The following is a 22,289-nucleotide window of genomic DNA, read 5'->3' on the forward strand; positions in this document are numbered from 1 at the left end:
TCCAATATTTAAGTACACTGAAGAAAAAAAAATAATATATATATAGGTGAGATAAATGACAAACATGACACTTAATTTGATTGGAAAATAACGCATGTATTTAATGAGATTAAAAAGCAGAGTACAATGCATTTTAGTTATAGTAATAAAGAAACAAACCCGTGGTAGAAAAAAGACTGTATACAAATCCAATAAACATGTAACGATATCCAAAAAGTGTGACATTTATGTACTATGCTTTTTTAACGCCTTACAAGCGTACAAATGTAAAATTAGGCTTAATACCGATCCATTTAACAATGTACAAACTGCAGAAATATACCTTAACCATTTGTGAATGTGCCACTAATTTCCCACTTAATTTCTATTAGTTGCGGCGTCCTAAAAGGGAACTATAAAGCTGCAATCCCTTTTTTGTGAACACATTGGCCACATTGTAGCCCAGGGCTTTTAACATTTTTAAGCGGCAGGTTTAGTGGTACATTTTATCTTACGTATATTCAACAAAGTTTACTGTCCTAATATCCAACTTCCCCAGGAGGAATAAAAATGCGTTTCAGTCAACAATGCTAGCATCATGATGTGCGGGTAGTATTGCCAGGTCATAAAAACATTTTCAGACCAATGGTCTGGTGGGGCGGATGGGGTTGGAGTTCTTCCTGTTTTTTCACTGGTAGATATGAATGCTTGCACCTCAGTCTGTCTGATTGTTCCGGTTCCCGTGGTGCACTGATGGCACATCGAGTAGTTGAAATGAAAGAATATCCCCAATATTTCAACTGCGCATTCATATTTTTAAAATGTGCATTGTATATGAAGGATATGCATACTATGCAGGAGTTTTACCTTGAAAATATTATAAAGTAACCATGCTCAGTCATATCTAATTCATGCTCCTCTGCCTGTTTTTCTTCTTCTAAAATGACGCTATTTCTTGTGTGGGGAGGGGTGACAGACTACAGAGCAAGTGGAGTGGTAACAGATTTCAGCGGAGCGTTTGTAGCTAGCTACTAGTACAGTAAAATGACAGGGTTCAAAAACTAGTCAACCCCGGAATTGATTTTTCTTGATGGCCACAACGAAAGTTCACCAAGAGGATGAAAAAAGGGACGTGAATTTCGCGTGTTTTCTGTTGGACCTGCAAGTAACATTACCTCTAGCCAGTCAGCTACGCTTGCTGCGTTCAAGGATGTTTCTTGCCCTCAAAGGAGTTGAGTGGGCAGGGTTGATGATGCAGCAGGAGACTTCTTTGATTGTAAACACAGGACCACAGCAAGGCTAAAAATCCTGCATAGTATGGCTTTAAATACCTTGGAAAATCTGATTGGTGTAGCAGTTTAGTGAAAATTACCTATTAACATTATTTTCCATAAACTTTTCTTAAGATCATTATTGGTTTTCAAAAAAAATATTTTATGGAAAAGATACCCATAAAAAATGCAGAATGAAGAATTTGCCTGAAAGTCATACAAGGCTTTGGAAATGGAATGAGCAAAGAATAAAACAGCGACCACAAAAAGCCTACAAACTCTGTACAAATACTGATAACTAAGCAATAGAAAAAATATATTAAAAAATTAAAATAAGTTTGCAGGTTTCTTTGTCAAAGGGTTTTGAAGTCCATTAAGAGCCAGTAGCAAATGGATGCTGAAGAATGAAAGAAGACAAACAATGTTCTCTTGAAGCACGTAAGGAAACACTGAACTGTTCTTGTCCGCATTTCCTAACTTGAGTCTTCAGACTGTCAGTTTGAAGGTAGATTAAATTCTCCAGAGCAGGGTTGAGACAAGGGTCCATCCTAGTCCTCTTGGAAATGGGTCGCTGTCCGTGCAGTTAGTGTTGGTTGGGTGTCAGTTTTCTAATCCAGGGCAGAATGTTCTTGTAAACTTCTATACTCCACGTACTTGGAAAGGGAAAATAAATAAAATGAAAGATACATGATTTTTTTTTTTTTTTTTGGTGGTGGTGGGGGGGAGGGGACAGCCACAGAAGGATTAGGAAATTACATCATGAGTGTCACTATTAGGTCTTTGCCTAACTGAGACGGGAGGGAGGGGTTTGCCATAGAAATCTGGAAGGGAGAGAGCATAATTTCATTAGTAGCTACCACAGTTCAGTGTTTGAATCCAAATACAGGTCAACGCTCGCGTCAACACAAGTTGACTCAAATTAACATTAAAAACAAGTCACACAATGTATTGAAAACCTGGAATTGAAAAAAAAATGCTGTAAACAGATAGGCATGCATTAGTATGGGCAGTCTTTGAACTAAATAAGTTTCATAAAAGAATTTTAAGGACATTAGTAGCAGAAAAACATTAGACAAGCATGTTAGTAACACAAATCAATGATGGTTTACAATAACACTGCTTATCCTAGCACATGAAATAACTTAAGTTCCTATGTTCAGGAGAGACCAGTTATTGCTATCTGGAGCATTTCAAAAAATACCCCAACACCACATTGTCTAATACAAGCTGCTTTAGTCACAGTCTTTTTAAATATGATGTCAGCTGTAGACAGCTCCAGAGGAAGCTCATATTACATTACCTGTGATGCTTACAATACTACAATACTGGCAGGTAACTGCTTATAAAGGCTAACAAGGCACTCGACCTTGAGAGTAACCCTGGATCCCTGCATAAATTTACCACAAATAGTTTCTCTGAAAGGGCACTGGTTAATCACCAATTACCTCTAATGTCAGGAGCCAGAGAAAACCCTTTGGACTAGCCTAGATGAGGAGTCCACACTAGGCTCACAGTTACATGGGCATGTGAAAGATTGGGCTATATAGGTGTTGCCATCCAGTTGAGTGTACTTCAAAACTCCATCTCTCAAATGACCACATAGTATACTTAACCCAGGAAAGGGGACAGTGGCATGCACAGACAAGAGGGTGTCAGAAAGGGTGATGAGATTAATAATGCAGACAATATGCGCTGCTGACAAATGACAGCTGATCGCGTTTTGAAATGAAGGTACATCCATCAAATTGAGAGAGAATTAATGGTTGACATGCACAAAGGCTAACAGGCTGATGGACATTAAAAAGTTACCAGAACGTCTTGTATCTCCAAGAGGCTCAAGTTTGGGAAGTCTAGTAACTTTGGGAGTAGCCCATCCAACTAAAAAAACAAAACATTTGACATATTAATATCTGCACACTGATTTGGTTCTTCAATTATCTGGTAAACAATGTGTAAATCTTCATTCATTTGAATATCTCATCCATTAAATGCAAACAGTAGTAATAACTCAGATTTTAATATTCTTGAAAATGTTAATGCTGGAATGTTGGCAGTTGTGCTGAGTCTTATGGCCATAACTCTAAATTAGTGGGGGGAGAGGGAGGCAGGGTGTGGAGTTAAGGGTTGTACCCTAGCACTGCAGTGGGTGCGTTGAACCAGTGGGGCTTTCACCTAATGGGGAACAGTAGGGGTGGGGCTTCAACCTGGGGTACAGCAGTGTAACTTTCTCCTACAAGGCCCGGGAGGGGCAGGGCTCTCATCTGCAGTGATGTCCTTACTTGGAGGTGGTGGGGGGGTGGGGCTCTCTTGGGCCACCTCCTCTGTTCTTAAGGGGTCTACTCTGTGCTTTCTCTTCAGGCGTAGTTTCTTGGTCTTCTTCTTGGCTTGGTCTGCTGGGACAGGTTTAAAAAAATCAGAAAACCACTTTTTTTTTTTAACCTTTCAAGGTTCACTCTTACCTGAGCGAGTGACAGTGTAGATGAGACACTCACCTGACTCTGCGCTCTCTGGGGTCTGTCGTTCGCTCTCCTCCTCTCCTTCCTCCTCCTCCTCTTCCTCTTGTGGCTGCTGTGTGAGGGTGGGGCTGTTCTGCTCCTCCTGTGCCTCTCTCTGCCTCTTCCTCTCCTTCTCCTTTTTCAACTTGTCCTCATTCTGTGCACACATACACACACACACAGACATGAATGCACACGCAAACACATTTCATCCAATGCAACCTGACGGGACTTGCACTGCACATGTTTTTTGGCAAAACTGCCAATTCTTTGCTCTTTGAGTTTCAGTTCCTCAATCCTGTGCCATAAAGTAGTGAATTATGGTAAGGAGGGTTGGTAAAGGCAGTATCAGTGGTGCACTGTGGGCAGTGTTTGGTAGCGTCCCATTCTCTCAACACACTGTATATACAGGGAAAGCCTCAGACACAAGTTCCCCTGAGCAGTGCTGCCCTTGGAACATCCAACCATCCAAACAAAGTATTTAAGGAGGCAGATCAGGGAAACAAATGAACTCGTTTCAAAGTATGATATTACCATTCTTCTTTTTCCTTAATAAAAAACGTAGTCCCCATGAATAATATTTAAAAGGTACAAATATAATCGTGTAGCTTTTTACATGAATTTTCTGCAAGCCTACTGCACGCAAAATAACCAATACATCGCAGTAAGGGAAAAGGTCTTTAAGTAAATACAGTAATGAAGCGTATTCCTACAATATTAATGATTAGACACCAACATAATTTTAAAGCTAGGCACCTCATTTATTTGGGCACTGAAGATTTGTTGGTGCAATGAAGCCACATATGCACTTTCTGAGTCAATATGGATCAGCACTCTCACCTCTGTGATGACATTGCTGATTGGCTGGAAGGGGTTGGCCATGTTGACATCATCGGGCTCCTCCTCCTGTAGGGTCCTACCCTCTCGCTCTGCCTCCTCTTTTTCCCTCTGCTCCCTGACAGAGGACACACAACATCACAGCAGACACGTCTTACCCCCATGAACTCACATCACTCTCAGACATTCCTTTCATTGATTTTTATCACTGCACTTAGGCTATGATAAGCCAAGGAATGGGAAGGAAGCTGTGTATGGGGGGCTACAGGAGTATATATTAACCAGCCTTCACTTGTAGAAACATTACTCGTATTGCATTCGTACAGGTCAGTACTTGTTTTGTTCAAAATTTTGGTCAAAACTCCAAACTCTTGCAAGTCATCCCACCAGGAAATGAATCAAAGAAATCTACCAACAAAGATCAGATTAAAGCAGTAACTTTTCAGATTAAAGCCATGTTTTAGGGTGCGCCTGAAAGCGAGCATCACCTCTCCTCTCGGACCCGACGCACTCTCTCGGCGCGCTCTTTCTTGTCCTGCTCCTCCTGAGCCCTCTGCTCCGCCGTGTCCTTCTGCACACGCTCGTTGAGGGCTTCGTAGTCCTTGGCGATGTTGCTCAGCAGCCAGCTGAGCCCGTTCTTAATGGACTTGTCCAGCTTCTTCCCGTAGCCAAGGACAGCCGAGCACGGCTCCTGCCACAGTTATTACAGATGTGAAGTCGTTCCTGTTACTAAACATTCACTTTAATGCCACTAAAGGTCATGCGGTTTCATGCATTACAAAATTTAGAGCAATTTGCATTGTTGGGGCCCTTATTGCTGTCTCTGGTCATCTGCTATTTGGGGAGTAACTCAGGGCGCAGGAGGATTCTACTGCTCAACAACATGGGTCAATATTTGGAACCAGACCTCCCCTCCAGCCCACAGAGAGATACTCACTATTTGACAGAGACATTTGTTCTCATTCACAAGTTTCTCCAGGGACAGGTACTCGATGATGTCAGCCTCATGCATTGCCCCATCTTGATCCTGTTTGTTGGCAAGCCTGAGGGAAAAGGAAAAGAAGGATTATGGGTAAAGTGGTTTCAACCTCTGAAGTGCGATCTGTATGCCGTATTTTTCCAGTCACTGATGGAGGGTTCATAGAGCTCCCTGAGACTCTAACAGCACAGTCCTGTTAGGAACGGCAGTAGGTCATGGTTAGATAGCTGGGTCCTGGATTAGCACAGTAAGACACACCTTCAGCAACATGCAAAAGACATATGTGCCGTATTTGTGCTAAAAAGCCCTTTTACCAAATGCCAGTTTTTCTTTGCTTGTTTTAATCGCTTTGGCTGGAATACCAATGCTTATTAAATGTCTCATGGCAGTTAATCTGCTATAACTCCCCGGAAGCAATGTGCGTGGGTGCATTTGTGCGATTATGTCTTTAAACACCGTTAACGTCAGTTCTGCAGATGATCTCAGGTAGCAGACTCAATAAAGCTTTACAGAGGGGGCTGCCCGGCAGTGTGTCCAGGTAAAATGCAGTATGCTAACATCACCCAGAGTGGGAGGGTTTTGGTCGGCAGGGTTTCCCCAACCTAGTCAGACCATAGAGATGGCCCTGGCGGATCGGACTCTGGTGCCAGCTGCACATGAGGTATAGTCCTCCAGCGTAATGACTTCACAGCTCTGCCGGCATGGTGCAGATAAAACTGCAGGAAGTAGCGTCCAGCTGGACACGCACACGCATCTCTGCACTCTCCCAAACTGATGGAGGAAGTCGCAGTGATTGGACAGGCCTGCGAATACACCTGGGCCATCCAAAAACACAAAGTAAAACTAGGCTTAAAAAACAAAACCTCTTCTGTAGTTTAGTCTTTCAATACACCATGTCCCTTGATAAAACATATCACATTATTTGATCAGTACACCATGAGAAACAATTTTAAACAGAATAGCGATATCAAGAAGGTCAAATCTCGGCCGGGGCCTTTCTATGTGGAGTGTTCCCCCGTGTCCGCATGGGTTTCCTCTGGGTACTCCTCCCACAGTCCAAAGACATGCAGGCTGGGTTAATTAGAGACTCTATAATGCCCCTAGATATGAGTGTGTGAGTGAATGGTGTGTGTGTGCCCTGTGATAGACTGGCGACCTGGCCAGGGTGTATTCCTGCCTCTTGCCCAATGCATGCTGGGACAGACTCAAGCACCCCCTGTGACCGTGACCAAGAATAAGCGGGTTACATAATGGATGGATGTTTCTCATTCCATTCAAGCATACACAAGTTTTCACAATCAACATCAACATCTCACACTGATGATTCACTACAATGGAAAAATGCGTCACTAACATATTTGTCACCTAATTCATTGTCGGACACCTGAATACTGCATCTCTGAAACAAGTTTAGCCATTCTCTCAATTTGTCCCGTTCAGAATTAACGACGGAACTGGTTGGGCAGTATCACGCAAACATTCCTGATGTTTCAATATGGCACACAATGGCCTTCGGGTAGAAAAAATATTGTCTTCTGCTGCAGCTGACATTCTATATAAATACCGCTCTGTACGGTTTCAAATATAATCAGAAATAATAACCAGTTTTACACTGACTTTTAAAAGCAGCAGTAAATAACAAATGCTGATAGCTTTTTATCCCATTACAGTGTCAGTTTCTTGTTCATGCCATAGACATCTAAAAGAAAATTGAAAAATAAAAAGAAACAAAAGTATAGTTCTAACCGCTGTGTCATAATTATGTACACTGTACCAAGCCATTCCTTCAGGGTGAAATCTGTATCAGAGCAGACGTCTACAGCGTAGAATGCCTCGTGGCTAGAGACAGGACCATTTGTACACATGGTAAACAATATACATATTCAAGGTCAGCTCCTTTAACAGTTCAGCTCAATTCTATTATGCAGCTTTTTTCAAATTATGATGTATGACGCATTTACCAATATTGTATAATAAAACGGTTGAATAACAGCTGTGAATGCAGAGAAGTAATTGTGGCCTGGAGGTTATAATACGCCTGAATGTGCACAAGTCCCTGGCTGTTCCCTTCCATTAGCTTGCAGAAATCCCTCAACTGGCAGGACACCCTTAGATTGAGAAGATTCATTCAGAATTCAGAGACTTGTAGCACAGCACTTAATATGTGACGCATAATGAAACATTATCAAATGCAAACACGCATTGCGTTTCCCCTTTGATGCTTTTTGCTTGTGTGTGTAATTTCCTGCTGGCTGTGAAGAGAGCAGTCTCGACAAAGCCTTCCCTCGCAGCAGTGCACTCCGAGGGACGGGGACGGGACGGGGGGACGGGGGGGGCAGCGACAGGTTAATGCGACGCAACGTTAATGGAACATCACATCAGTGAAACCTCGTCACTGCGACGACACTTCAGCCGGATGGCAAAGAAACACTGCCTGGAGTTCGCAACCCGTGGAACGTAAGGAAGAAATATTAGCAGTCTAGTTACATTTCTGACTTTTTCGACAGACCTCCCAGCTCCCCCAGTTCTGGAATGGCAAGCATTTCAGAAAGGCATCTGATTTCTGAAGCGCTTACAGTTTATAATCCGTCTTTGCTCCCCCTTTCACCACACAGGAATTCAGGAGCATGTCAGAAACGATCAGTCTAAGCGCCCGGGCGCTCCTATGGTGGCCCCCCAAACTCGACGGGCCCAGGACAAAAGCTGGCATTGCATGAGGCCTTCCCGCAGTCCTTTCAACCACGACACCCTGGAGCCTTCAGATAGCCTAATGAGCCGGGCCCCCTCCGCTCTGGCCAGATAAAGTCCTCTCTGCGGAGAGAGAGGGGAGGCGGGGCCAGGACTGGCTGAACCAGATTTCCCAGGAGCCTCAGCCGTTCCTCTCTCTCTCGGATAGCTGGCAGGAGTTCACCGAGGGAAACTCGCTCGTAAAGGCTGCCTGCTTCGCTCCTCTGGAACGCGCTGTGGAAGTCTCAGGATTGGGGAGGTCAAGCTGAGGAGGTCCCCTGAGCCCCCCCCCCCCGTCTGAAAAAGCTCGTCCTGATCTGCCAAAATGTACCGAGGCTGGAAACTGGGCTTCCACATCCACTGCCTAAGCTTGGCCGGAAACTAACACCTGTTGTTTTTTTGGGCTCCGAATGAAACAAGACACAAGGTAAAAATCTTCTCAAACTTTGACCAAATATTTTTAAAGAAAGAAGAGCAGTTCTGAGAAGTTTCTGAAAATTCTTCTGGTGTTCCAAGATAAGATGTTATTGTCTAATCCATTTATTCCAAAGTTCTCTGCAATGAGACGCAGAACAGGTTTTCCTCAGATGAACAGATAGAATCAGGGGTATGGCTCAATCTCTGCATACGTCTCTCTCCTCTGCTCTCTCTGCTTACAGAGGACGTAACTAATGACACAAATTCCCACTGAAGCCCTGTGGGGACTCCAGCATGCCTAACGAGTTCCACTATAACACTAAAGAGAAACATAAATCAAGTGCAGGGCAAACTACCCCACATATTGTGAAGTGAATGTAAAGATATCTATGCTCAAATAGAAAGCTGGAATGTGTCAGTGTGCCACTATTTGAACACAGGCATATACAATGCAGTCTGAAGACAACGGAAGTATACTTTTTATTATATTGTTCCTACTCGCCAGCAAGAATGTGTTTTTTATGTTTTAAGTTCCTGTGTAGGTCAATATTATTATACTGACTCCAGTAAAATTACTTTTAATAATCTTCACCCACCTTAAACTCAATGCCTCAGCAGTTAAACTCAATAGTACATGACGTCCATGAATTGTCTACCTGACAGCATTTAGGATAAGCAATGCTCCATATCTAAAAATAATTGGTACTAAAATGGTCATTACCCCCCAAAATCTAAATTTTATAGGGTTCCTTCCAAAAACAATCTAATTTATGAAGCAGATGACACTTTTCATAATTGAGTTTCAGTCGCTGTCCTTACAGGGCCCAGGATGATGAAAGGAACTGCAGGTCACTAAGTCCAATGACCACAAAAACTTGCAGAGAATGGCCATGGATTTGTACTTGGTTATAGTGATCACAATTTTCTATTGTATAATGTTAACAATGGCAGGACTGCTGTCCCTTCAGTTTCAATATAATTTACTTCTCATCAGGCAAGTTGATATATAACTGTTTGAATTTACCCAACATATCAACAGGTTAATTCCAGACAACATGTTGTATGAAGTCGAAAACCATATTGGCTATTTTTTTGCCCTATGTCTGAAGTCTCTTAGCAGGCTAAGTTATTTAGCATTTTGGGTGCTTTAGTAGTGGTGTGTTCCTTTAACCCGTCTGTCAGGAAAAGGGCGATGCACCAAGGCAAAATCTTCCCAACAGCAAAAATTCATTCATTTTGAGCCTGCTGACGTCATCTTAAATTGGAAGCAAATGGAACAACGGCTTCTGCAATGTTTTAATCAGATCCGAGCCAGAAAATGTTTCCACCCTAATCCAGGTCAGCTGAAGAAGGCCTTTCCCTCAGACAGTAAACAACAGCCATTCATATTAATAATCTATAAACTAATAATCATTCCCTTTAAGAAGATTGAGAGAGCCATATGAACACACAAAGTTTCACTGTACTTTCCATTTGGAATCCCCTTCCTGAAATTGAATATCTAACAGATCTGTTGCACTTTCTTTGATTCTAGAAGAGAAAAACAACTTTCATGAACAATACATCCCATCCTTCCTCCCATATTTCCCAAAGGTTATGTTAGCATGTACCTAACCACACATGCATTGTGAAGCAATGGAACACATGCCAAACTGGGTCACAGGCTGCAAAAGAGAACACAAAACGGCAGTTAATAATGAGCATCAGACACCCAACTGGCTAGTTCTAAAAAAGCCGCCCATCGCAGAAAATAGACTGGCCCTTATACAGTAGGCTCCTTGTAGAGTTGGGCCTCTGTTGTGTCATTGGCTAACCGTAACTGAGAGCCTGCAGTGGTGGGACACGATTAGCAATTAGCAACCCCTCCCACCGCTATCCCGACGGGTTGCTTGGGTTACCGCTACGTAAGTTCCCAACAACACAGCAGCTGTATACAGGTCACAAATTGTTATCAGTGAGAGATGAGTCTTTTCAAAATGGTGCTATCTGTCCTGTAGTACTGTGTGGAGTGCACATGCTCAGTTGCAGTGCTCCCTGTGTACGTTTAGATGCTAATGCATTGTACAATTACTGCTGCCTAAGACTAGAACTATGCAGTGATGAGTTTTAAGTTGGATTTAGCCTCTGATGTTATCACATTTAGGTCTATTCTTTATAAACATGCTCTTCTGTGTAACACGGAGGCTAAAGAAAGACCTCTGACTGCTAAAACATTAGCACTACTTCAACCGACAAACACTGTGCTTAGCGATACCTATACCACATGCAATCCAGCCTTCCCTGGGTGTTTGGGAAACAGCACATCTTTAAAGGGGCTTCCAACAGCAAGTCAGATAGAAGGAAAAAGAAACACTCCATGAAGAGTCTTATGTGATTATTTAAAAAAATAAATAAATTGGAGAACAGAACAGAAAGGTGAGATAATTCTACGTATAAATTCTAAAAGCAAATGGAAATAATATATAAACTGAGAGTGAATGCATGATAAACACCTTTTACTGGAAAGCCTTTTGTCAGTAACTTCCTTCTTGTCAGTGAAATAAAAAGGCTGAGGGTTCTGAGCACCAGACTGGCTGTCTGCTCTAGACAAAACGGCAAGTCAACATTCTTTAGTGCATTTCAGCCCACTGGCAGTGTTAACAGAAAAAATACACTGAAACTTTGGAGTTCAGTGCAGAAAAACGATTCTCAAGAATAACATGAAACAAGTGGCAGTTAAAAACAAATGTATGAAAAGCAAGCTGGATTCCATGCTAGAATCCACCCACAACGCTGTAGGTGGTGCCTGTCTGTCAAAAAATAAATCGTTCCTTTGTATCTTGAAGTCAATGCACTCGGTGCATTTTTCTTGTCTCTCAAGTTATGATGAGCCTAAAGATTTAAATGTATCAGCATACTACCTTCAACAGTGAAAACGTGATATATGCCGACAAGTCTTATACACCAAACATTCTCTATACAGCATGCAGTCTCTATTTTCAGGCAGGCAATAAATGATTCCTGTTGGCAGAAAATTCAAAAAGTATTTAAAAGGAATTTCTATAAATATTTAGCTTCTCTGATATTCATCTGCAAATCTTTCAGGGGCCATAACTCGTTGCTAGTCCCAGACGCTATGCTATGGTACGCTATCCTTCCTGTTTTGGTCTACATTTCCGGCTATTAAAGAAGATGCCTGTCTCCATTAAGCCCTTTGCTCCATTTTGCCTTACTTGGACATGATTCTTTTCAACTCATATCTGCATTCAGTCTAGATTTAAATGAGTAAGCATTCTAGCTACACCAAAATATCTCAATGTTGTTATTCCCACAGAAATTCTGTATGTACGATGGCAGCAGTACAATCACCTCTACATATTTTAACTTCATCTTCAGTAAAAATGTCTATTTGAACAATGAATTCCCAGCCATCCTGAAATTATAATGTTTAAACAAATATAAAGTATAATCTTTAATGTGAAATGATGAAGGCAGCTCGTAATTCAGAACCAGCATGAGCCATCATTAAAAAGGAGTGGGGAGAAATGGACCACACCATGGAAATCAGTTCATTGTGCAGAACAGAAAAACCTGACAAATCTATTTCTGTTCATAAAACTCAAACAAGGGAAGTAAACAAAGGGGGAACAAACATGCATTCGTGTTCAGGAAATTCACTGTATCTCACATTACACCCACTGATAAATCAGACTGGGAAAACAATAAACTGCTAAACGCTCAAAGAAAAAAGAAAATACTGTCTTTAACTCACTATGAAAATATTTATAGATATAGTTTTGCATAAGGCTGTTGAATGTAAGTGTTTTCTAGGTTGTCACTTCAAGCCACCACACCAAAGTACATATTTACATAAGACTGTCAACATGAATAACGGGGGCGGGGACCATGGGGCCATGTGATCAGTCATCCAAAATGATCAGCTATGATCACAAACTCAATGCATTCACCTGTATGATTCGATTTACAAGTAACAAATCATTGGGTAATGAAATTAGAGGGCTGAAATCATTGAAGTAATTTGAATCTGTGTGCTTTCTACTTCAATTATGAGCTAAAGATACCTTTACTTTATCTCAGGATATATTGGAGTGCAGCGGTGTCCATTTCAAACGTGGCTGAAGGAAGAAAGAGAGCCAGTCACCTTTCCTGCTGAGACTACGGGTCCCCGTCCCTTTAGCTGCCCGAGACCATGAAAGACCGACTGGAGGAGCTGAGGCAGAGAGCGAAGGCGGCCAGCGAGGAACCGGACAGCGGCCCTTTAAGTACGGAAGGGGATGGAGAGGAGGACGACGCCCTCGCGTTCCCGCAGGCCGTGGTCTTCGAGGAGGAGCCGGTCCTGGACAACTTCCTGTCGGAGGTGCAGCGCATCCGCGAGGCCATCGAGGAGCTGGAAAACGAGGTGCGGGCGTTCAGCCAGCAGCAGAAGAGCCTGGTGGCCACCATGCGGCGCTTCAGCGTCATGAAGAAGGACAGCAGCATCACGCGCGACATCAAGCTGCGGGCCGAGAGCATCCACAAGCGGCTGGAGGCGCTCTCCAAGCAGGTGAAGAGCGCCGAGGCCGGGGGCGGCCCGGCGGCGGCCGCCGTCCGCATCCAGCGTGCCCAGCACACCGCCCTCTTCCGCCACTTCCAGCAGGTCATGCGCCAGTACAACGACACCCTGGTCAGCAAGCAGGACAAGTGCAAGCAGTTCATCATCCGCCAGCTGGAGGTGTCCGGCCGCGAGGTGTCCGAGGAGGAGGTGGACGAGATGATGGCGCAGGGCCAGTGGGAGGTCTTCAACGAGAACGTGCTGCACGAGGCCAAGATCACGCGCGCCCAGCTGTCCGAGATCGAGCAGCGGCACAAGGAGCTCCTCAGCCTGGAGAGCAACATGAAGGACCTGCGGGACCTGTTCCTGGAAATCCAAATGATGGTCGAGGAGCAGGGGAAGCACATCGAGAACATCCAGGCCAACGTGGAAAAGACGCAGGACTACGTGACGGTCACCTGCGAGAAGTTCAAAATGGCCGCCAGATACAAGCGGAAGAACCCCATCAGGAGACTGTGCTGCTGTTGCTGTCCTTGGAAAAAAAAGATGTGGCCATGAAAAGAAAAAAAAATAATGATCTTTTTCTGGCACAGTGAGCTGTGTAAGGCTTGGCGCAGAGCTGACACAGCGGTCAGGCAACAGAATGAGAGACACTGAGAGGGCTCTTCTCCCACCACATACTGCAGGGGCCTGGACATCAGTCTGGCACAGATAAGAGACAAGGGCACGGCAAGCCCCGATAGAGTAGCGCAGCTGAGGGTTAGCGTGCTGACTGAGCCATGCTGAAGGAGAGCGCTAGCTTCATAACGTTAGCACGCTGACCATCTCACGGTTGCACGTTAACTTCCTCACATTATAACGATAATTGCAGTGAGCTGTGTACTGTTTAGAATACCAATACATTTTATTTAAATAGCACTTACCCAAAAAAAAAGCTACAAAGTGCTTCACAGCAAAAAAAAACTATCAAAACAAATCTTCTTTCTTTAATTTTTTTTATTTTTTAAAAGTACTTTCACACCCTTCAAATTCTGTATTTATTTATTTATCATAAAGTAAATGTTTTTAAATTGGAAAGAATTGAGAAAAACTTCTACTGCAAACTGCCTGAAAATGACAGTCGATATTAGGCTTATTTGTGCAGGAAAATAAGTGCATGCTTAAAAAGATGTAAACTGTATAGTGTGGTAAACTCTAACATTTTTACATAAATGCTATTAATATATTTTTAACTTTCCTGAGTTCAATATCTTTCTGTCTCAGAACGAAGAGAAAATGCTCTAAAGAGTAGTACCATATGAAGCCTTTCAGTATCAAAATACAGAACATGTTACTGAGCAAGATGAGGAATTAATTTGCCTTCAGCGTTGTGTGCAAGTGATCCTAAAGCCATAAATTTCAACAAATTATTTTAAGAAAACAACTTCTGTAACAAAATAATGAGCCATCCCTTACAGTGCTTACATAAATTGCAGTGGAACAACAAAATATCTATTCAGGTGCCCTACTTGCAATGTAACTACTACAGCTGAAGCATATTAAATATAGAGGCATACCGATTTAATTTCTGTTCAATTCATAGCTATAACTGTCCAACTTCACCACCAATACACACAGTTGTAAGCTGCACAGTGGGTTATGCTGGTAGAACAAGGAAGGTTCTCTCATTAACGCCCAGTGAGACGTTTAGCCCATGTTTGAGGATGTGTGTTAGTGAGTCACCAGGCGTCTGATGTCAGAGCAAACAGTGCAAAGACATGGGTGTGGCTGAGAGTTCACATCAGACACTGGAAACACTTGTTTGACGGAAAAAGGAAAGAGTGGTGAGTATCATGGAGACCGAGAATGTGCTCCAGGTCAAAGTACTGAATCTATAGTCAAACAAAGGGTGGGTCAACAATATTGTAGAGTGGAGTAAGTAAGCCAACAGTGCCTACCCAGATCTACTGCTCCACACTTTGTCTGACCCTTTTATAACCTGAAACTATTAGCAAACAAATGGCTATCAGATTTAGCTACAGTATATGGTAAATGGACTGCATTTATATGGTAAATGGACTGCATTTATATAGCGCTTTTATCCAAAGCGCTTTACAATTGATGCCTCTCATTCGCCAGAGCAGTTAGGGGTTAGGGGTTAGGTGTCTTGCTCAAGGACACTTCGACACGCCCAGGGCGGGGTTTTGAACCGGCAACCCTCCGACTGCCAGACAATTGGTCTTACCTCCTGAGCTATGTCGCCCCTATATTCAAGCAAATTATATTATACAGCACATTCCATTCCCCAGTACAGTAACGGTTTCACACATTGACTTACTCATAACTACATTGGTTCATTTTCCTATGGTCCTGAAGAAAATAATGCTATGCCAGGACAGAAAGAAAGGAACATGGCGAATGGAACACGGATAAAAAAGAAAGATGATATACCAACCAGAAACTTCATCCAACTTCTGCTCATATTTCTGTTCTCCCCACTAAATGTGCAATTCAAACAAAGTTCAACTGCAGCTGTTCCAAGAGGCAATAACACCACCCAGTGTATTAAAAAGGGAGTACACAGGAACTATACACTGTCCCCTTACGAACCATTCTGTTAATCTGTTCCCTTTCTCCAAGCAAAATATTTAGATCAAATAACAGAGAGAAATAGGTATTTTTTATTTTTAGCAATGATGTGCCACATTAACCCCAGGTTCAGTAGAGATGTGGTGATAATGGCCACAGCGGTGCAGTTTGAGCACGGGCACAGGGCCTGTTCTGCTACTCACACCAACACGGGCTTCCCGGCAATGCGGGGGTGGCGCAGGACCTCGGCCATGATGTCCTTGGTCTCCTGGATTCGCTGCACGTCGCTCGAGTCCACCACAAACACCACACCGTACGACTCGGAGTAGTAGTTCTTCCAGATGCCCCGGATCTTTTTCCCCCCGCCCAGGTCGAAGATGGTCACCTCAAACTTCCCCTGCTTCAGGTCCACCTTGGAAAATCCAACAGTGGGGGCCACATCCTCTGGGTTTTCTAGATGCATTAAAAAAAAAATTGTTAACCAAAAAATTTTGTAAGAGATAGGATGTGTATACTTCATAAAACCAAAAAATATAAATATCCCATCAAATAATATAAAATAAGTTTTACAAGAATGGTTCTTAAAAGTTATCACATTTCATGATAACAGGTATATTCCAGAGTAATTTTAATGGGTGAAAGCCATACAAACTAGTCTGTTGGCCTGCAAACAAATCAACCAATTAATGTTTGAAAATGTCTGAGAAGTTGCCCTTGCTTTATTATATATTAAAAATGATAACGAGCAAATGTTACTGCCGCCTGCTAAAAACAACTCAAATGCAACCATTTACTGATTACCACTTTACAGATTAGAACTTCAGCTGCCTGGAGGCATAAGCTTGTTAGCTGGACCACTTATCTCAGAGGCAGTGTTACGAAGTTATTTTATTGAATTGGCAACTAAATCAAATTAAGCCTTCAAAATAACACACACACAAACACAAATGGATGCGCACGCATGCACACAAGAAATATGTATATATTTTTCTGTAGTTTAACAGTTTCCCACTGTTTAAAAGTCCTTGCATGCGATTCAAAGCATCCCCCATCCCTCCCATAAGACACTGGCTGAAATGGAGGAATGGAGCCCCGTGTAGCAAGCCTTTCTGACAGTAACGCTGTGTGTGCATGCTTCATGCAGGTTAATGCAGCTGCAGCTGACATGTAGAGCTGAGAGTGGGGAAAAGCTCACCTCCCTGAATCCCTCTGACTGTGGCGCTTTTCCCTGCGTTGTCCAGTCCCACCATCACCAGAGTTACTTTCCTAAAAATGCAAAAAAAAAAAAAAAAAAGAACATAAGAACTAAGACAAAATAAGGTAACACCAATGCAAACTATAATACAGCTGCATTAAAACTCAGGAAATATACCAATGTTGTGAAAATGAGTTACAATTGCTGGCACATCAGAATTCAAGATTCCTCTTCTTTGTTTTTGATTTCATCCCTGATCCAAATACTGCCTCAGATTCTGTGCTGATCAGTGCAGAATCGTTTCCGTTGGGTACTCCAAATGTCATAAAACATTTGCTTTTATTTAATCGGCAGGAATTTAAACATAAACTGCACTCTAGTGGAAAAGCAATATTGGACTGCATCCATCACTGCCACCGATATGGCACAGATGTTTTCATCATCTGATCAAACTTCGGATTTGATCTGTGTGCCAGTTAAGAGGAGAAAAAACAGTTAGGGTCTCTCTTGAGGATGGTGTAGTATCATCGTAGAAGAACTTGGCCTGTAGATTCAAATCCCAGATGGGGTACTGCCATTCTAGCAAAGTTTGAAATCTGCTTCAGTAAAATATCAGGCTATGTATGTGGATAGTAAGTATGTAGCTTTGAAGGTTTCTCTAGAGGTGTATGGGTCCTTACAACTCAAGAGAAGCTTACAAAGCTAGAAACATATGTGTCCATGAGGAATTGGATACATACTATGCACATATATAGCCTGATATTTTACAGAAGTAGATAAACAATGTGTACATAATATGCACTAATGTAACTGTGCAGATTACTGAGGCCTACATATGTAGTTGGGCTGCCCTCACAATAGACACTGCTCTATTAGCAGGAAGAGCGGCTCAGTCAGGGAAAAGGCTGCTCCTGGATGGCCAATACACAGGATACACACAGACTGTGAGACTCAGCCACAGTCAGCATCTGTTAATTGACCCAAAACTCCGTACACACTCCGATAACAGTCCAACACAGGTGTTCAGGTCCTCAGTGCTGTTTCAGTTCCAACTGGTACAGCTGAGAATGATCTGCTTCCAGGTACTGAGATTGTGCAGCTGGAGTGTGTCCCTGCCTGCCAGCTGTACACACACCTGCAGCTCCTAGAAGATCTTTTCAGTCTCACCTGTTATGGAGTTACACCAACCCAGAGCATTTACATGTTCTCTCATGTCCCAAAATTAAGTAGTACAAGAAAATAATCATAAGCACCAATTTGGACTTCCTTAATTAGTATTCTGAGAACTACTAGAGCAGACCTACCAGATTTTGGCACCAAAGATTTGTACCTCTTGGCTATATTATGATATATGCATAAAATTCTACAAAACAGGTAAACATGATGCTAGTCTTTGGTTGTTAACAGAGCTGCACTGAGTCAGCTTATAGCCAATTACATTTAAAATGTATTTAATACAAAACTTTTGAGTCATGACCTCACTGAAATATCCAGAAAATAACCACTATTTTTCACGGTATTGTTCCGAAAATGTCTGAAAAGTGTTTCTCTGTGGTCTTTTCAGTCAGCCAGGATCGGTGAAAATGAGTTTATAAGTGTGGCGAGGCATGAACCCAGAAACTGGCTCAAAGGGAGCTTGAGAAGAAACCAAAAATAAACATTTTGTACTTAAAATGAATAAGCCACACAGACTGAAAGAGCAGCCTAATGACTTTAAACTATAAAAACATTAAGTCTGTCAGCCCATTTCCTTTCTATCGTACTGGGGCCTGAGGTGAATTAATGCCCAATTCTTTGCGCAACAAATAGCAGTTCATTACAAGGTATTTAGAGTTCAATTATCTGGTATAGTTCATTTGAATTTGAAACAAATACTATCTCATTTATAGGAACAAATCAGACATGTTATTTTAAATGACATAGTATACAGATGAGGGAGGGAAATAAACATGATATAGATACACAAAATAGATCATACAAGTGGTACAAAAAATCAGCCCACTTTAAAGAAAATTAAAAAACACAATAACTACAACCATTTGTTATTTGTTAACCACTTGAGTTGTAAGCATTCATCATTATTGTACATTTTTAATAAAAATTTGATGGAAAATGAGGGCAGTTGAGAACAGTTCTGGCAAGATATGAAAGCTGTTTGTTGGTCAATTATTACTGATGAAACAATATAGGTTACTGTATAACTGTGAGGCAATCATTTTATCTTGAATTCATTAAAAATCTTACACAGCCTAGTGACATTCAGCACATGTCCTTAAACACCTACAAGTATTGAATTGTCTCTCTGAATCATATCTCACAGGGGGAAACCCTTAGGAACCATGGTGTGTGGATGATGTACTAGTGTCTGTTGCATTGATTCTATTTGTAATGTTGCAAATAGCTGTCAAAACTACTCGTCCCACAGTGTGTCTAGTGTGTGGTGGTGGGGAGGGGGAGTTAAATAAAATACATCTTCAAGCAACAGCTGCTGCAAATATTATTGCAATAGTATATGTCTCTAAAACAAAATAACAAAGTTGAATCAGTTAGAATCTGGACGTCCATCACCAAGTAGCGTGGCTGTTCAGGATGAAAACTCTTGCATTGGGGCAAGGCCTAATGAAATAAGCCTACATAAGGTACACAGTGAGATAAGGTCAACACAACCCTTCAAACTGCAAAATCAGAGCACACACTAGAAGCACTTCCTTACTGAATTTGAGCTTAATGGGAAAAATAACACTCCATCCAATTACCAGGCCGACACACACACACACACACACACACACAAACAGAAAGGCACACAAACAAAATGGCCTCAGAAGAAATGATACTTAACTCCGGCATTTCCGCCGCAGTGACATTAACCGCACGATCCAGGTGACGGTTCTCTGGAGCCAGGAGGTCTTCATCAGAGCTGGAGGAGGGCTGCGATTCTAACCGACCCTGCTGCTCTATCGTTAGCCTCAACCAGACCGCGGCGTCCACCTACCCCCAGCCACACCTGCACCACAGGCCCTGCCCTTCATCCTGGATTAGCGGGGATTTCTAAAAAGCTCCTGTAAATCAGGGCTCGATGTAATCACACCGTTTCTTTCCCCCCTCATTCATTGAAAGGATGAATATCAGCATCATTTTCATACGTCATCAAGCCAAATTTACTGGCCGAGCGAGCGGTTAGAACCACGCAGGAGCTCCACAGTGTATTGTGACTCGCGGGACATTTACGGTCTTGCAAGGCATTGCTCTGTGCAGGAGAGCCTCAGGCCTGCCTCTCTGTGCTCAGGATGCCAGGGACATATGGAGCGACAGCTGCGGATGACTGCAGATTACCGCTGCAGTTGAAGCAGCTGAGGCAGCCGTGCAGCAGCAATGCAGGCCACCATTACCATCAGCTTTTCTTCCTCATCTTATTACCAGCCCATCATCACAGTCACATCAGCACAGTGACCATGTCTACCATGACACAGCTTAGCTGAGCCTGGCTTGACTACTTAACTATGCACATCACATGACTTTTATACTGTCTGTCACAATCACACCACTCCAGTCGGACACAACACAAACTTGCACATGCCGTCATCATAACAGCATAATCTATCCGACACTCTACATTATGATTATCATAATCATGCAGCAATATTTGGTAAATTAACAGTAACCCTGTCATCCTGCACTGACACCTGTCTACCACAGAAACACAGAACTCAATTCCTTTGTCACATCATATTGTTACAACAATTGTTCAGCAAGAACCTCAAATAGCATTCAATACACTGCTAACAACAAGTTCAATAATTAAAAAGAACCACACAAAATGTAAGGAGGGCACTGAACCATGTGGGTGTTTAATAAGATAAGGCTGATTATTAATTTAAACAGCAGTTAATCTGCAGGGGCAACACAGATGGGATTGCAGATAACTATGCTGAAATGAAATCACTTACATCCCACAGTATTTAGTCCACCCCCCCCCCCCCCAAAAAAAAAAAAAAACTAAAAATGGTTAAGATAGTAAGTTCTGACAATTTATGTTTTCAACAAAAACAACATAATAACAATGAATGTAATAATAATAAAACTCACCTTGAAGGCTCTCGCCAACGTTTCAACCAGTTGCAGCAGTTCGCCATCAGGCTGAACATTGCACTTCAAACTCATATGTTAGGAGATTGATCATAGGCAAAGCAACTACCCAGCTAAGTTATACTATCTGCTTCCCAGCAGGTTTTGACATTCCCACTCTGTCCCCATGCATTTTAGCCTTGCTATCAAGCGAACGTTACCGAGTTAGTTAACTGGCAGAATAAATTCATAAGTCATAAACTAGATAGTCTAGAAGCAAAAAAAAAAAAAAAAGCTTATTTTTCTTAAATAAAAAAAACGGCGAGGTTACACAGTAACATTAAAAGAATACATTTGTCAACGCCTTCTGGAAGCATATATAGTCTATGGCTACATTACAGAAACCGTTAGCTAGCTAGAAAGCTTAAGTGATGTTAGCTAGCTAGCAACCGTTAGCTAGAACCAAACACTCATTAATCAACAGGCTAAAAGTAGATATGTTTAATTTCAGAACTATACATTATGCACTCCGTGTTTGAGGACAACGTAAATAATCCACGCTACCGTTATTCGGTAACTTAGCTAGAAAAGTCCCCTGGTAATGCAGCTCGCTGGCTAATTATCTAGCACATCTCGCTGTGATTTATTTGCCAGATAACCTTATCTATCTAAACACATAGCGACCATGTCATTTTGTTATATTCCCAAAAAATCGGCAAATGTAGATAAAATCGGATCAATAAAAATACAAGAAATCCGTTAATTATGTTTGTTCAGTAAAAACATATTTAAAGTATTGGACAGGATTCTACCAATGAAGCTAGCTAGCCAAGCTAGCTAAATATTATCGCTTTGTTTACACCGTCCCAGCTTGCTGCTATGGCTGCAGCCGTGATTGCGTCAGCGGTAGTGGACAAAGACAAGACGCTCTTGGAAACAGTGTATCAAAATGGACTGCGCTGTCTGTGGTCTGATGCAGAATTACACACGGTATTTCGTAAGGAATTTCCATGCACTGACCTATTCATACAATAAATAAAATACATTGTGGCTCAATATAAGACATTTACAGACTGGATCTGTCGTTGTGCATGATTATGATTCTTAATTAAAATAACTTCTAAATAAAGCGAAGAATAATCCATATTGTAGATTGTTCTCTGAATGTCCATTACATATTAGCTAGTATATTAATAATGATAATAAAGTACAATAGGTTAGCTGC

General features: G+C 42.1%; 2 protein-coding genes across 8 annotated transcripts; one reads left to right on the forward strand and one right to left on the reverse strand.

Annotated features, from left to right (window-relative positions):
• Window positions 1-75: 75 nt before the first annotated feature.
• arl13b (ADP-ribosylation factor-like 13b) lies at window positions 76-21,956 on the reverse strand. 7 transcript variants are annotated; one of them, XM_064311885.1, is made up of 10 exons: window positions 21,086-21,956; window positions 17,000-17,070; window positions 16,008-16,257; window positions 5,520-5,625; window positions 5,071-5,273; window positions 4,586-4,700; window positions 3,743-3,902; window positions 3,530-3,643; window positions 3,060-3,128; window positions 76-1,903 (listed from the first exon to the last, which is right to left on the reverse strand). In XM_064311885.1, exons 1-10 carry the CDS (start codon window positions 21,142-21,144, stop codon window positions 1,890-1,892), a joined length of 1,161 nt encoding a protein of 386 aa, XP_064167955.1. In that variant the 5' UTR covers window positions 21,145-21,956; the 3' UTR covers window positions 76-1,889. The 7 variants fall into 7 exon arrangements, with proteins under 7 accessions (XP_064167955.1, XP_064167953.1, XP_064167954.1 ...); XM_064311883.1 differs by having other exon boundaries at window positions 76-2,071; XM_064311884.1 differs by having other exon boundaries at window positions 76-2,071; window positions 3,530-3,640; window positions 21,086-21,955.
• Window positions 8,194-14,800, forward strand: stx19 (syntaxin 19). The gene is made up of 2 exons (XM_064311893.1): window positions 8,194-8,715; window positions 12,783-14,800. Exon 2 carries the CDS (start codon window positions 12,895-12,897, stop codon window positions 13,792-13,794), a length of 900 nt encoding a protein of 299 aa, XP_064167963.1. The 5' UTR covers window positions 8,194-8,715; window positions 12,783-12,894; the 3' UTR covers window positions 13,795-14,800.
• Window positions 21,957-22,289: the final 333 nt, after the last annotated feature.

The sequence above is a fragment of the Anguilla rostrata genome, chromosome 15 (genome assembly GCF_018555375.3).
Source record: "Anguilla rostrata isolate EN2019 chromosome 15, ASM1855537v3, whole genome shotgun sequence".
NCBI lineage: Eukaryota > Metazoa > Chordata > Actinopteri > Anguilliformes > Anguillidae > Anguilla > Anguilla rostrata.

Bases quoted from the DNA above. Each gene is read 5' to 3' on its own strand.
- stx19 (XM_064311893.1), top strand. From the start codon at position 12,895: ATGAAAGACCGACTGGAGGAGCTGAGGCAGAGAGCGAAGGCGGCCAGC.
- arl13b (XM_064311883.1), bottom strand. From the start codon at position 21,144: ATGTTCAGCCTGATGGCGAACTGCTGCAACTGGTTGAAACGTTGGCGA. The intron at 3,644-3,742 runs GTGAGTGTCTCA...AACCTGTCCCAG, and splicing joins CCCAGAGAGCGCAGAGTCAG to CAGACCAAGCCAAGAAGAAG. The intron at 3,129-3,529 runs GTAAGGACATCA...TTGTTTTTTTAG, and splicing joins CACCCCCCCACCACCTCCAA to TTGGATGGGCTACTCCCAAA.